This window comes from Dreissena polymorpha, chromosome 2 (assembly GCF_020536995.1).
Source record: "Dreissena polymorpha isolate Duluth1 chromosome 2, UMN_Dpol_1.0, whole genome shotgun sequence".
Taxonomy (NCBI): domain Eukaryota; kingdom Metazoa; phylum Mollusca; class Bivalvia; order Myida; family Dreissenidae; genus Dreissena; species Dreissena polymorpha.
Window position 1 is genome coordinate 23,812,659 of NC_068356.1, and position 17,048 is coordinate 23,829,706.

The following is a 17,048-nucleotide window of genomic DNA, read 5'->3' on the forward strand; positions in this document are numbered from 1 at the left end:
AATGTTAGGGTTATTTTCTTGGCTCAAATGCCAAGGTCTTTTCTGTGCTCACTGACCACAGGTGGTTAGAGTGTGGTTATGATATTAATTAGTGAAAACATCATTTTAATGATAAGTAATCCAATTATAACGAAAAATCAACTGTTCTGGAAAAAAATCACTATCAAATATATATATATTTATAGGTATTCAACACAAAATCACTCGAAAATGGGCTTTGAACAGCCATAACTTCATCAATTGTGCAGTGATTTTCACGAACTCTGTCTTATTCAACGCATAAATGAATTTCCTTTCTGGAAATGTACACTTGCAAGATTTTTACAAATGCTGGGTCAAATTTTAAGAAATGACATGATACACAACTCGTGTGACCTAGTCAACTTCATATATTTCTTTGTGGTTATAATATAAGGTGACTTACCATAGACAAACATTATACCAATAATATCAAAGGGGAAGAATACTGGTAGTCATGTGCCGTCTTGTGACAGCTCTTGTGGATGTTTACTATTTTGTATTACTATTTTTATGCCCCCCTTCGAAGAAGAGGGGGTATATTGCTTTGCTCATGTCGGTCGGTCGGTCTGTCGGTCTGTCCGTCCACCAGGTGGTTGTCAGACGATAACTCAAGAACGCTTGGGCCTAGGATCATGAAACTTCATAGGTACATTGATCATGACTCGCAGATGACCCCTATTGATTTTGAGGTCACTAGGTCAAAGGTCAAGGTCACGGTGACCCGAAATAGTAAAATGGTTTTTGAATGATAACTCAAGAACGCATACGCCTAGGATCATGAAACTTCATGGGTTGATTGATCATGATTTGCAGATGACCCCTATTGATTTTGAGGTCACTAGGTCAAAGGTCAAGGTCACGGTGACCCGAAATAGTAAAATGGTTTCCGGATGATAACTCAAGAATGCATACGCCTAGGATCATGAAACTTCATGGGTTGATTGATCATAACTGGCAGATGACCCCTATTGATTTTGAGGTCACTAGGTCAAAGGTCAAGGTCACGGTGACCCGAAATAGTAAAATGGTTTTTGGATGATAACTCGAGAACACATACGCCTAGGATCATGAAACTTCATAGGTAGCTTGATCATGACTTGCAGATGACCCCTATTGATTTTGAGGTCACAAGGTCAAAGGTCAAGGTCACGGTGACCCGAAATAGTAAAATGATTTTCGGATGATAACTCAAGAACGCTTTTGCCCAGGATCATGACACTTCATAGGTACATTGATCGTGACTCGCAGATGACCCCTATTGATTTTCAGGTCACTAGGTCAAAGGTCAAGGTCACAGTGACAAAAATTGTATTCACACAATGGCTGCCACTACAACGGACAGCCCATATGGGGGGCATGCATGTTTTACAAACAGCCCTTGTTCTTAGGGTAGCTTTTATTTATCATCTTTTGTTATACAAAGCATATCTATACATAATTTTTATTTATTAATTTTATTTGTGTTTGCATTATTTATTTAATATGGTTATTCAGCTTATTCTTTTTAATTTTTAATGGTATGTCTTCATTTAAATGACAACATAATTATGTTGGTGTGGATTGTGTGTAATGTAACATTTATATTGTGTTGTTTGGACATATACCAAATACTGGTATTGCATGCAGTATTGGAAGTGCTGTCCAAAATGTTTTTTGGCTGCTGTTGCTAGATCTCCTTGCTTGATACATTTTTGAAAATTCATGTTTATATTAAATGTAGCTTAGATGATGATGCTTGTTAAATTTCTTGCCTGTCATGTTAACTTGTCTTGCAAGTCTTGATATTCTCTTTCATTGCAACCTGATGTAAAGCTGAAGTTTATGTTGCCTGTGATATTGTAGATACGAATTTAAACTGTTGTGGAAATAGGAGTTATGAAGGCAGTTTTTATTCAATTAAAAAATGTGGATGGTTAGTTTTAAATGCCAATATTTCCTGATGTGATGAATCGTTATGGTGAGAAAGGGACAAGGGGACAGTTCATTGATAACATATTGGATTTATATTACCTGAAATGCTATAGAATTATGTAGATCACTTCAACTAATGTGCCATAGTATTTGTGTACATCTCAATCGCTCAAAACTAAATAGCTTCGTATTTATGTCATGTAAGTGCATAAGCTGCATTACTGGTAGTTTGTTTGTGTCAGCTTACCAGTAAACAATTTTAAGACTTGAATGAATAACAGGTTAAACCCTTTCCCCCATAAGAAGCAAAGTGAAAATGGCTTTTGCAAACAGCATCAAACCAGAACTGCTTGCGAGTAACTCGCAGTCTGTTCAGGTTTTATTTTGTTTGCAGCTCATCAGTATCTAAGGGTTGAAAATGAAGCTTTTAAACTTGAATCTAGAAAGAAAGGTCTTTAATTAAATGTAACTTTCTAAGGGACTGCAAATGCGTGAAAATACATATCTATGTGGTAAAGGTTTAATCAAGGTTATAATGTGTATTATGGGCATAAAGTGAGTGTACCTGCATTTTTGTAATATTTCAGTGCTGTGTAACAGAAAGCTTAAACAAGCTAATACTGTTTCCAAAAAAAATAATTTAGTATTGTAAAATCTATCATCTTAAACAACTACATTTTATTCTTAATAAATGTCAGGTGGACGTATACTCATGTAAACTATTATTTATTATTACTTATTCTGTGCAGATGTTAGAAAACGAAGCATGATGTAACATGCCACTAGAGCATGCGATCTGTATGAACAAACTATTGTAAAACTGTTCTTTCCGATGTGTTTTTCAGAATGTTCCTTCATGTTGGTGTTAACTGTGTAAAATAACATGTTGTTCAAATAGACCATATTCTTTTACCTTTGACTTTTGGTGCAGGCTCATTCAATATTTTCTTAATACATTCCACTACAATATTCCATTTGATAATTTTGTCATACATTTAAAATGTAACATCCATGGCATTTTGTAAGTCCAATATTGTACAAATGTCTTGCATTGATGTCTATAGCATATACATATTATAAATGTAGCTGTTTAAATGTAATGCAACATTCAGCATTATTGTATACAATGTATGTCAAGATCATAATGAATTGTCCCATGTTGATATAGGCGTCCTGTTCATTATTATTTATTATTTATTTTTGTTTGCAGCAAAATAATACAGATCATTTAAGTGTGTCTCTATGTCACATGTGGAGGTATAAGGCAATGTCTTCTAAAGCTGAGTGTGTTACTAAATTATTTTTGAAAAACAGAGCTTCTATTTAATAGGCTTGTATAATCTTATAAACCCAGTGCATTAATAATGAGTAACCTTTCTATGTTTATTGTTGTTATTATTGTTGTTTTTGTTATAATAATAAATTAATAAATGCTATATTTATTACTGTTTTTTTTTGTCTACATATGTTTATTTATGTGGATTTTATGTGCAGTATGGCCATGATGAGCATTTCTAACTGTGTGTTACACTGTCTGTAGCTGTTTATTGATGCTACATGCTATGCACTATCCAAACATTTTATAGTAGTCTTGGAATTGTAAACAGATATTATTGCAAGATTTACTAACAGTTTTGTCTGAAACTTATTATGTAAAGATTTCTTAAAGTTTGTGAAATTCTTGTGTGGGTGTATCATGATCAATTGAGGAATTTTCTGACAGCAAGCAATCAAAATCCAGAAACAGTCAGGACAGGAATTCTTGTTTTTGTGCACTTCTTATACAACTGAACCAAACACAAATTATAAACATATTAAAAATTATTTAAAAAACGGATCAACACCATGGAATGGTCAATGCAAGGCATGGGGTTTACACTGGTTTTAGGGCTTTTTAAACCAATTGTATAAATATGCTATTTATCACTTCATTGTGTACAGCATAACCAGATTAAAACAATATCATAGTGTTCTTTTGATCTTAGTTTGAAAACATCCTTATAGAACTTAGACTCAGTTGGTGCCACTGGCCATGTTCTAACATACTGGTAGATGCTTTTCACTATTAAGAGAGTATAATAGTATTGTCATAATAACTTAAGTTACTGTTGTTTTTTTCATCAACAACACTTGATTATTTTGTTGGTATCCAGTGACTTACATGAGAATTCATGAATGATATTGATACAAGGTCACATTGTCGAATTGACCAGAGCACTTGGGTGAGTAGGTGGATGGGTGTGTGTGTTGGGGGATGGATGGATGGGTGGGGGTTTGAGTGTGTACATGCATGTTTGCATTCATGCATGTTTGTATGCGCCTTATTTTTCATGATTAGGTATTTTAAAGCATAGCAAGTGTCTGGGCCATTGCATTTATTCATTTTACCAGTCTGAAAATCTTTACCACTATTCGAAAATGATGTTACATGAATATTCCTGGATCTGGATGGGTATGTTGCAGGGCCTTTCAGCGTTGGCGCAACACTTAGAGAGAGTGGTTAGTCCCACTGTAGGACAGTTGACCTGAAACTGCCAACTGTGTCTGCGCAACTACTCTTTCTTCCAGAGTGTTTCACTCTATTAGTGTCTTAAAGAAAAAAAGTTCTTATATACTAGTAGAAGGATTTTGCACTTGATTGGTATGAAACTGACTTTTTGACAGAGTATTTTTTAACAATGTTATCTGCTTAATAGTCTGAGAAATTCTTAGGGGTAACTCTATGTTTAGATTGCTGTACTGGGGTAGGGAAGTCTTGGCTAGGCAGGGCTGGTACCAGCCCCTCAACCATCTTGTGGCCTTTCTTCTCTCCTAGAATGGTGGGATCGTCATACCTTTCAGCATATTTGTTACGCAGCCAGGTGTTTTGGTAGTATAGTTGCTGGTAATAAATCTCGCCGATTGTTTTTTTTATCTTTTCAACTTTGTCTACATCTTTTTGAAGGACAATAGAGCTATATTCTAGAGTAGACCTTACTAAGGCAAAGTATTCTGATTTACAACAGGATTCCGGGCAGCGTTTCAGGTTGCTTCTAAGAAAGCCAAGTGTGGAATTTGCTTTTTTGGTGATCTTATTTTTATGTGAGCTCCAATTTAGGTCTTCTGATATAGTTACTCCAGGGTATTGGTTTTCTGGGACTTGTTGAAGGATGTGGTTTTCGAGATGGTAGAATTTTGAGGTTTTCTGGTTGATGGTTAGGAAAATAGTTTTTTTTAGCGTTGAATCTCATGCCCCATGTGTTGGCCTAGATTTCTAGTTTATTCAAATCTTGCTTTACGATTATATGGTTCTGGCGACTTCTGACAGTGCAGTATAGTAAACAATCATCTGCAAATAGGCGGACTGAGTCGGGTAGATCTTTGATGTGGCAGAGGAATAGTAGGGGACCAAGGACTGTGCCCTATGGTACGCTGGAGTCCACTGTTTCCGGATTTGATTTCTCTCCTTCCACAACATCTTTCATGCTCGTGTCTGAAAGGAACTCCTCAAGCCAGTGGTTGATGTAACTATTGACATCATTATGGTCCAGTTTATGTAGGAGCTTTTTATGTTGGACAGTATAGAAGGCCTTGAAGAGGTCCAAGATAGCCATTTCTATCTGCTACTAGTCATAGTTGGTAAGAGGGTCTTGGATAGTGGTCAGTAATTGCGTTTCCCATGAGTAACCAGTACGAAAGCCATGGTTAAGTGTAGTTAGGATGCTGTTATTTTCCAGGTGGTTCAGGATGTGTTTGCATATGATATGTTCAAGGAGCTTACATGTTACCCTTGTGAGGGAGACGGGTTTTCGTTTAGATGGACGTCGCCTTTCTAGAAAACAGGTGAAACGAAAGCATCTTTCCAATCCCTGGGAGGCTTTCCTAAGTTTAAGGATATTTGGAAGATTTTTGATAATACAGGTGCTAACTGGCTGGCACAGGTCTTCAATACCAAGTTTGGAATTATGTCTGGTCCTAGTTGCAATAATTAAACTCTCAGCTTTATAACCCAAAGGAAAATGCATAGGAACACTGATACTGAAAAATCTTATCAACGTTTACCTGTCTTAAGCTCAAACTCATGCGAATGGTACCATTAAAGCAAGAAGTAATGGCTTTTGATTTACTGTGTTATTGTTTCGTACGCCTCCCAAGGCCGCCATAGCAAAAATTATCAAAGCTCTGTGAGTACGTTTATATGGACTAGTCTGGTCCTTGGGCTTTGATGTTAAAGTAGTTTCTCAACGCCCATTGTATTGCCGCTGAGTGAAGGTATTTGTGTATGACATGATGATGATGACCACGAGTAATATTTATTTGCGATAAATAGTGCTGTGTAACCGTTCAGATTATCTTCACACCCAATCGTGATACATCGGCTATCTCGGATTCCTCCGTAAGATTTATGAAATAAATCGTCTGCTGATCCAGAGTGCTTCACACCGTCAGAATGGTCTTAAACGCGAGGCTTCTTCGTACTGTATTTGTCGGACAACATTTGAGGTTTTTTGCAAACATGCCAAACCCAAAAGTGTTCTTCGACATAAAGATCGGCAAGTCACCCGCTGGAAGGATATGCATGGAGGTATAAAACACAAATTGTGAAGGTCACATTGGAACACGACTTAAGTGTCAATCTTTTCGGATCATTCGATTTCGGATAATTGTACTTGTATTTATACTTTTGACTGTATGACACGAGTTTTAACCATTTGTATGTGCCAGTTTAATGGCTAAATTTTCTGTTCAATATCATATGTCCCGATATATATGTGAACAACTAAAACATATCAATAAATAGTTTGTAATTATTTATTTGGGTGATTTCAGTTGTTTGCCGACACAACACCAAAGACAGCAGGTCAGTATTTAACAAGGTAAAGTTTTGATTGTCAAACATAACCCCAGAATTGCACTTAAACTGTTTTTGTTTGAATTTCTAAGGAAAATACACATGACATCACAGTATGAATTTATTACCTTGATTAGGTTCTGTGCCAATATTTTTTTATTTTCGAATAACTTGGGCTAACATGGATCACTTTTACCCAAAATTACATCCTCTGTAAGGCTGTTTTTCAATTGCAAACGGTAAAAAGGGCTCTTTTCCATTGGCAAAATGTAATATTTTCTCCAAAAAAATCTAGCCAAAAATATGCCAAACTTTTCCAATAAAATCAATAATTGGTTTATTGAGTGTATTATGCAGCAATTTAATACCCTAGCACTTTATAATACAAATTTCAGAAAGCAGTTAAAGATGCACTGATAAACAATTGGTATACTGTTTTAATAAAATTATATAAAATTAAATACTGTTTAATTTTTCCCAATTTCATAGTTTATAGTGCCTATTTTCCCAATTAAAAAGGCACAGGCTGTTAAATATAAAGCGAAAAAAAAACTGACTTGGGATGAACAGTGTCTTGTACATATACACTTCATGGTAAGGAATTATTTCAAGTTTCAATTAATGGTATATGAAATGTGGAGGCAGGGGTTTTCAGTCTTGTATAACAGGGGCCTATTAAAAGCCCCTTCCCAATTCAAAATTTCTTTAAAATCGTGCAGTTTTCCCAAAAATCCTAACTTACACCAGCTTTTTCATTTCCCAAAGCAGTAATTTTAGCGAGAATTCTTCCCAAAATGAACAATTTCTTCCAAAAATCCATAGGCTAGGGCCTCTTCCCAATGAAGCGAGGAAAACCCCTGGAAAGTAACTTGCTGTAACATTTTCAACTGGCTTTCTAGCCAACAAATCCACCAACAGTCTCCTGGAGCCAACATATTCCCTACCAGGGAAGAAAATATACAATCTTACATGTATATAGCAATCTGTTGTTTGTATTTCCTGTCAAATACTTCATAATACTGACAATTTTCTTTCCTGTAATAAGGAATATTTTAAACATGGCTTGTGTGAACTTTGAATGCAGAATAATCATCCTCATATTTCATATTTAATGCTTTCACTATTTTCAGAAAACTTTCGTGCATTGTGCACAGGAGAGAAGGGATTTGGTTTTAAAGGAAGCAAGTTTCATCGAGTAATTCCCGGATTCATGTGTCAAGGAGGGGACTTTACCCGCGGAAACGGCACTGGAGGCAAAAGCATATATGGTGAAAAATTTCCAGATGAAAACTTTACAAAAAAGCATACAGGACCAGGTGTGTATGTTGTTTTCATGCCCCTGACATAGTGTTTTTCTCAGGAGGGCAAATAGGCACGGCGCATTACTTTCAAAAGGGCATTTTAACGCGCATTTTAGGCAAAATGGGGCAAAAACGTTCCATGAATACCTGGTTTGGGAGAAACATGTAATCGCATCAGAGGCAGTTGTGGGAAAAATAGAATCAAGCACATTTATTATTTTATAGTTATTGATGTATTTAATTTACTTCAATTAATATTAATATATTTACCTTGCAGTGTCCATTTAAGTTTCATGCTGTTTCGGTAAACTGTACATCACGACAAACATAATAAAGCAATATATGCATGTGAATCCAATTATACACAGATCCACTAACATATAAATGAAACCATGTTTGTCTTATCATCCAATTTTCTAACGTTAATCTTGTCAGACGTTTTAAATTTGCGAGTAAACTGAATGCTAACAATTTGCAAACACTCGTTTCAGTGATATACATCCACGGAGAAGATAACTAATAAATAGTTTTTTGGTATCTAAAACGTTTTATGCATCGTTGATTATCAGGCATTTCATTAATCCTTTCTAAATGTATTATCTCAATCGTTAATTCGATCGTTATTTGCCTTTTTTTGGCGAGAGTCAATTTATTTTCTGTATAGTCCGTTATCTTGTTAAAATGATGTAAGCGACAAGTGCGCATAGCAACGCTACATCGTATATGTCTGCCGTATACATGATTTGCATGTTGTTTTATTAGTTTACGCTACAGTCATTGTTTCAATAATTAATTACAGACGATACAAGATAAACTTGTTAGTGTTTTTTTATACCCCCACAAACGAAGTTTAGGGGGGGTATAAAGGAGTGAACTTGTCTGTCGGTTGGTCTGTCTGTCGGTCCGTATTAAGTTTCCGCTCTCTAATTCAAGTAGTTTTCATCCGATCTTCACCAAACTTGGTCAGAAAATGTATCTAGATGATCTTAAGGCCAAGTTCGAACATGGGCCTTGCCAGGTCAAAAACTAGGTCACAGGGTCACTTAGTGTGTTTTTTAACATTTAGCATGGTGTCCTCTCTCTTATTCAAGTAGTTTTCATTCGATCTTCACCAAACTTGGTCAGAAGATTTATCTAGAAGATCTGAAGGCCAAGTTCGAACATGGGCCATGCCAGATCAAAAAGTAGGTCACAGGGTCACTTAGTTCGTTTTACACATTGAGCATGGTGTCCGCTCTCTATTTCAAGTAGTTTTCATCTGATCTTCACCAAACTTAGAAGTTGTAACTAGATGATGTGTAGGTCAAGTTCGAACATAGGCCATGCCGGGTCAAAAAATAGGTCACGGGGTCACTTAGTGTGTTTTAAACCTCACCATGATGTCCGCTCTCTAATTCAAGGAGTTTTTATCCAATCTTCACCAAAATTGGTCAGAAGTTGTATCTTGATAATGTCTAGGGCAAGTTTGAATATGGGTCATGCCGGGTCAAAAACCAGGTCACTTAAAGCGTTTTAAACATCACAATGTTGTCCGCTCTCTAATTCAAGTAGTTTTCATCCAATCTTCACCAAACTTGGTCAGAAGTTGTATCTAGATGATGTCTAGGTCAAGTTTGAATATGGGTCATTGAGGGTCAAAAACTACGTCACGGGGTATCTTAGTGCGTTTTAAACGTCTCCATGTTGTCCGCTCTCTAATTCAAGTAGTTTTTATCCAATCCTCACCAAACTTGGTTACAAGTTTATCTAAATGATCTCCATATCAAGTTTGAACATGGGCCATTCCGGGCCTAAAACTAGGTCATGGGGTCACTTAGTGCATTTTTTAACATTCAGCATGGTGTCCGCTTTCTAATTCAAGTAGTTTTCATCCAATCCTCACCAAACTTGGTCACAAGTTTTATCTAAATGATCTCTAGGACAAGTTAGACCATGGCCTTTCTGGGTCAAAAACTAGGTCAAGCGGTCACTTAGTGCGATTTAAAAATTGAGCATGGTGTCCACTGTTTTTTGTGAAGACGACATGCAAAATATTATGTGTCAATGCGGCATGTGCGGGTATTTGTCACGTCTGTGACAAAGCTCTAGTTTTATTTAATAACGCGTATAAATTAATGTTTTGAGATCATTGAATTATGCATGAAATGCACTATTTTCATGAGGTAGTATCCGGACAATCGCTCCTACGGACTATCGCTCCTACGCTAAATTTGACAGGACGGACAGTCGCTCCTATGATGTTTTGACAGGGCAGACATTCCCACATACGATGTTTTGACAGGGCGGACAGTCGCTCCTATATTATTTTGCCAACCCGGACAATCGCTCCAACATTATTATATGTTGACTTACACTTAGATCTGTTATGAGCGATCCCTGTCCTACGCCCTGTCAAAACATCGTAGGAGCGAATCTCTGCCCTGTCAAAACATGGTAGGAGCGACTGTCTGTCCTGTCAAATTTAGCGTAGGAGGGAATGTCCGTAGGAGCGATTGTCCGGAATTCGTTTGGTCAAAGGGCAATTAGATGTTATCAATAAGGGCACATGGTGGCTTTTGCTGTTGAAAAGGGCAGAGTGGCGCTCAAGAAAGGTGGCGTGGCTTAGTGCCACGCTAAAAGGGTCTGAGAAAAACACTACTGACATCTATGTATTTATGCAGGAGGAAAAGTCTGAGCACATGTGTTACTGTCCAAAGAAGTACATGGAAATAAAATCAGTTTAGGTAGTGTTGGAAATGGGCAAGTTACTAAATTTCGTAGGCAATCAAGACAACAAATAGCAAATCCTTCAGATCTGGTAGTATTATGTCTGTTTGCAACTTCGTTTGATGAATCTAAAGAAAATCATGTGCATAGCAGAAAATGTTCAGGCATTTGACATGAAAAAATAAATGATGAATACATGCACTATACTGGATGTAGACTAGAACAGTTTGATGCTATTGTTAATTTCGTGAGCTTTGTCTGTTTAAAAAGAATGGTAAATGGTTAAAATGAAGTTAACACTAAAAATAAGTTCTTGTATATTAATTATTGTCATATCTTTATTTGCTGTATGCTGTAATTCAGCACATTCATGTGACAGAGATTTGTTTCATAAAGAAACACAAACATTTCTGAAATTCCATTTTCTGAGGTGACGAGTTAAAAAAGCATGGCATGGGTACAACTTCAATCAATAATGATGCACACATTGTATTATGACAACTATTGGAGGTTGCAGATGCCCATTGCCCATGACATGTTACAATTCTAAGGAGGGGGGGGAGTGATTTTCCACAGGTTGCTAATTGGGGCTAAAATTGATTTTAGCTAAATTTCTTTGAGACCTTTATTTCAAATTTGCAACTTCTCAATCTCCTCATATAAAGTTTTTGGAGTGAAAACTGACTTAAATTGGCATTTTGTTTGCAGGTAGCCTATCATGCCTTTTAAAGTATTACTTAATCCTAAGATCATTTCAATTGATATAAATTGTACACATAACACGTATAGTGATTCTTATTCTTTTTCAATTTGTTTAGGTATCTTGTCAATGGCCAATGCAGGACCAAACACAAATGGATCACAGTTTTTTATTTGTACAGCAAAAACTGCATGGTAAGGTCTGCATGGTAAGGTCAGATATAAACATGATACACACAGAACTTCATTAGGAGTGTATTACAATTTTAAAGACTGATGACTTAACACTTAATTTGAATTGAAAGTTAACAGTTTGAAAAAACACAACCAGTTAATTGATTAAAAAACAGTATTGTTAAAAGTAATGTCTAAAAGAATATTGATATGTTCTGAGAAAATTGAAAAATTCATAATAATTTATTATCCACTTAACTGTCAAATCTTACAAATGTTTTTAGCAAAAACCAGAAGCTATGAAACTTGTCTTTCCAGTTTTCGAAAGGTCAAAAATGACTTGTACAGATGCTTCAATATTGTTGTATATTTACATAGATACAATAGATATTTTACTAAAAGACAACCGTTTACAAAGATGTAATATTGTTTACAGGTGGACGGTTAACACGTGGTGTTTTGGGAAGGTGGATGAAGAGTCCATGTCAGTTTTTTAGAGCCGTTGAGAATGTAGGGTCTGAAAGTGGGAAGACAAGCCAAGATGTGGTTATAGAAAACGGTGGGACAGCTGCCAATAAACTATCCAATTGGTGTAACATATTCATATGGATGTTTAAATGAGACAACAGTATGCTTTGATAATGCATTTTGTTGTCATTTGGTCATAGATTGAAATAAGTGCGAATTAGTGAACTTTCAGTGTAATCCACTCGATTCAGGGGAAAGGAAATTAAGCTATTTCATCATTTGAACCATCACAGCTTTGGATATTGTTCAGGCTTTGCTTTATTATCTTTAAACATGGTGTAAAATAAGTATAAACTGTCAGTCTTGGGGATTTTATGATTAACAGACAGTCTGAATTATACGCATATTGAAAAAATATGCAGTTATTATACACCTTAAAATATTCTTAATTAAAAAATGGTGCATTTCACTAGAAAATACAAGCTTCATGATAGGAATTCCATATTTCTCTTTGTTACATCCTTTTCTGTATTCAATGGCTGACTGAGAAAGCAGAGTATTATGTGTTACATATTGTAAATAATCATAACGTTTTCGAGCAAGTTTGATTCAGTATCTTATGAGTTTCATACATCAACACAAAATGAACTTGTGCAATACAACGAACCAACATAACAGTCATGTAATATTCCCTAAATACATACACATTTAAGTACACCTACCTGCTGTATAATCAGCAATGCATGTATCACTATTGTCAATTATTCATTTTTATGCTCCCCTAAAAATTTTGGGGGAGCATATAGTCGCCGCTTCGTCTGTCCGTGTGTCCTTCAGTCTGTGCACAATTTTTGTCCGGGCTATTTCTCAGCAACTAATGACCAAAATTCAATGAGACTTTATGGGAAGCTTCACTACCAAGAGGATATGTGCATATTATCAGCTGGTTCTGGTCGGATGATTTTTCAAAGAGTTATGCCCTTTGAAATTTTCCATTAACTGTACATATAGTGCAATTCTTGTCCCCCCAACTACTGACTGTCATTCAATCAAGCTTTATGGGAAGCTTAACTACCTTGAGGCGATGTTATTTGTGGGTTCTGGTTAGATGATTTATTTAGAGAGTTATGGCCCTTTAAAATTTTAAGTTGCTAAACCATCCATCGTATTATTTTGTACAAAGTTATGCCCCTCAAGATGTTTCCTTTTATCTGAATATATAGTGCAGTATTGTGACAAAAAAACACTTTGGGGAGCATCACCCGTCTCCGACGGTTTCTTGTTAAGTATACATGTATTAATTAAATGAATATGTATAAGTTAATCTAAAGAAAAACTCAAAAGTAAAACACTAAACATTTTATGCTACAAGTTGTAATTTAGATACTTAAATGGTAGTTACCGACTACATGTAGTTTTATCTAGGTGATTAATACGAAATGACTGGTGTCACCGAAAATGAATTGAAAAAGACAACATTACATTATGATAAACAACATTTTTAGTGCATTGAGTCCCCCAGTAAGAAATAAGCAAGATCAAATGTGTTTGGGTCACATTTAATTACTCATTACAAACACTATGATACAAGTATAAGTAATACCAAATGTATACAAACAAGACTCTTTGAACAGAAATATTTCAACAGACACAAGCATTTCAAATGCCAACATACATCGGCACAATGTTCGGCACTGATAAAACAAAAGGCTGTACGGGTTCACATCACAACATAATTCTTTCGAACTGAAAATATTGCACATACTTTGATAAAAGGGGCTTTCTCAAGGCAAAATATATTAAGCAGATAAAACAAATGTATTGATAAAATATTTAAAATCCTACAATATTCAACTGCCATTGTGTTCAGAGCATTTTATGTAAATTGACACTACATGTACATACATATTAAGGTTATTCATTGATTTAGCTGTGTGATTAAAGGTGGTTATAGAACCGCCACTTATTTACGTATAATCTCAAGGTTAGGAAATAAATTGATCATTCACTGAAAGCATCACTTTTTTATTTTAAGCTGCAGAACAGTAAACAAAATCACTCCTGATAAGCTGAATCATCTTGCAGATGTATTGTGTCATCAAAATGTGTGCTATACGTCATCCATGTGTATGGTTGGGAAAATCAATTATCTATGCTTCGTAGCTTAATTATAATTGTGTCAAGTTCTTATGCATTCAATGGAAAAGCATATTTTAAAGATTCTTTTTTGTGTACCAGTATTTTGTAATTATTGTGAAAAATGGTTTCTTACGCATTTTCAATTGTGCGAAACTGACACTGCTAAACCGATATAATTCTTGGAAAAACGTTTCTATTTCTGATATTTTCACTGATTTTAATGACGTAAAAAAAAAAAATTTTTACTGAAATTTAATTGTCTTTCAACAAAAAACTTGTTATGTTCCATGTAAACTATATAAAATATATATTAATAATCATGATTTAACTAGTCTTGTATAAGACAAGTTTTGTGCGAGACAGTAGATGGGTGCTGTCAACAAGAGGTATTAAAGCTCCTCAAACTGTGAACAATTTTGAAGTAATCTTGGCATGTATACCACAGCCAGGCGCAGATAATAATCAGCTTTTTGCTCTTTAACCATTTTGACAGAATAAGTCACCTTTTGTATGATAATGTACAAATACATTACACCGTTTTATAGGTGCTTAAGTTGAATTCATTTCACAGATCAAAATGGCGAGTTCATGCCCAGCTTTGTTCCAAAGTCCAGTCTAGCTCGCTTCTGACAGCGAACTGCAACCCTGTAAATTAAATGGAGATCATTAAACCTGGACAAGCATAGTCATTCAGAAAGTGAGAATACTTCTCTGTAGTTTTAATTATGTCAGTTGCGCATGCAGTAATATGGTCTAGCAGTACAGAACACGTTTTTGCATGTGCAACTCCCCTTTTCAGGATATTTTGGTTTTTAAGGAAATTATGGGTAATTTTCATTTTATAGTTCATTTACTTCAGCAATATACACAAATACTTAATGTATCAATATAGTTAGGTATCGCATATATTTAGGAGAATAGTTAGATATTTACATGCTCAGAAAAAGCATATATCAAAACACAATGACACAATTCCAGTCAGGAAAACAGTGACATGTGAGCTTCTGGGCATGATGCATGCGAGTAAAGTGTCGTATTAGATTAGCCAGTGTAGGAAGCACTGGCTAATTCAGGGATGACACTTAATGCTTTTATGGAATTGTTTGTTTCAATAAAGTATCTTTTTAGCAAAAATCCGGCTTATCAGGGACGACACCTTCCGCTTTTATCGTTTTATGGATTGTTTGTTTCAATAAAGATTCTTAGCAAAAATCCAGTTAAGTCAGAAAGTGTCTTCACTTATTAGCCTGTGCGGACTTATGCACATGCATTAAGCAGAAATATCTTAAGAATGAAACTCATATAATCAGTTGTAAGCTTACTTGACTTCCCGATGTTTCACGAGTTCATTGATGATCACCATGACTACGGGGAAGGCCAACCCTAAGCTCCACACGCCGGGGTGTACGTCTGACAGGGCCATTGTATGGCGCACCTCTCCACTACGCACAGACACATCACACACACAGAATACTATCTGGCCACATAGTCTGCAGCAGGGAGAAAGAGAGCCTTAGGACACATCACACACACAGAATACTATCTGGCCACATAGTCTGCAGCAGAAGAAAGAGAGCCTTAGATAATCATAGAAACTGGAAATGACACGAAACGATACAAGAGCTGTCAGAGGACAGCGCGCTCGACTATTCGAGTGCTTGACATTATAATTATAACGTAAGCCGTCATGGGGAATCGTTCTTAATCAATAATTTATTAGACGATCAAAAAATTGGGGAGGGGGATAGGGGGGGGTGAGAGTGGGGGGGGTGGCAATTTATTAGATGATGTTTAAAAGAAAAAAAAATGGGGGGGGGGGGGGTAAAATGGTATAATTGATTGTGTGGTGTTGGGTGAGGGGTAAAAAAAATGTGGGGGGGGGGGGTTCTTGCGGGGTATCTGGGTACGGTGTGGTATTGTTTGGGTGGAATCCATTGTGTTATTCAGGTAAGTGTTGTTTGTCAAAGTAATAATAAAATGTGATCATAAATAAAGAAGTTACCCCGTTATGGCAAATTAAGCAAAATGTTCAATTATCTAAGTGTAAAGGGGGCCATAATTATGTCAAATGCTTGATACAGTGGTCTGCTCTTGTTTATAGGTTGCGGTCATGTTGGTAACAAGTATGCAACATAAAAAAGCAATATGTCAAAGGATATAGGAAATATTTGGGGTAGTACGCAAACTTTAACATAGATTTATCAATATAATATGCATATTCTACTATTAAAAGGGGCAATAATTATGATAAAATGCTTGATAGAGTGTCTGCTCTTGTTTATAGGTTGGGGGAGATGTTTTGTAAACAAGTATGCAAAATATGAAAGCAATATGTCAAGGGACAATGAAAATAAATGGGGGGTAGTACGAAAACTTTAACATTTGCTGCATATTTTAAGTGGAAAAGGGGCCATAATTATGACAAAATGCTTGATAGTTGTCTGCTCTTGTTTATAGGTTGGGATCATGTTGGTAAACAAGTATGCAAAATATGAAAGCAATATGTCAAGGAACAAAGAAAAATTTGGGGTAGTACAAAAACTTTAACATTTACACACTAACGCAGACGCCGACTCCACGGTGAGTAGGATAGCTCCACTATATATATTTCATATACAATAGTCAAGCTAAAAATGAAACTTCTGACAACCAGTCTGTGATATTGTTCTATTTTGTCTAGTTAGTATATCTACTTGGATTACTCATGCAGTTCTACAGCAGAGATACCAAACTTTATATACCCGTAGATTTTAAAGACAAAAAGAGTATTTCAATTCAAAATTCAATAAAATCTTCAA

At 35.8% G+C, this 17,048-nt stretch overlaps 1 protein-coding gene and 1 long non-coding RNA gene across 2 annotated transcripts; one reads left to right on the forward strand and one right to left on the reverse strand.

Annotated features, from left to right (window-relative positions):
- The first annotated feature begins 6,317 nt into the window (after nt 1–6,317).
- On the forward strand, nt 6,318–11,720 carry LOC127866248 (uncharacterized). The gene is made up of 4 exons (XM_052406675.1): nt 6,318–6,496; nt 6,742–6,772; nt 7,894–8,079; nt 11,589–11,720. Exons 1-4 carry the CDS (start codon nt 6,362–6,364, stop codon nt 11,666–11,668), a joined length of 432 nt encoding a protein of 143 aa, XP_052262635.1. The 5' UTR covers nt 6,318–6,361; the 3' UTR covers nt 11,669–11,720.
- Nucleotides 11,721–14,120: 2,400 nt separating this feature from the next.
- Nucleotides 14,121–15,791, reverse strand: LOC127866249 (uncharacterized). Its single transcript, XR_008042917.1, has 2 exons — nt 15,573–15,791; nt 14,121–14,895 (listed from the first exon to the last, which is right to left on the reverse strand). It is a non-coding gene; the product is annotated as an uncharacterized LOC127866249 (long non-coding RNA).
- Between the last annotated feature and the right edge of the window lie 1,257 nt (nt 15,792–17,048).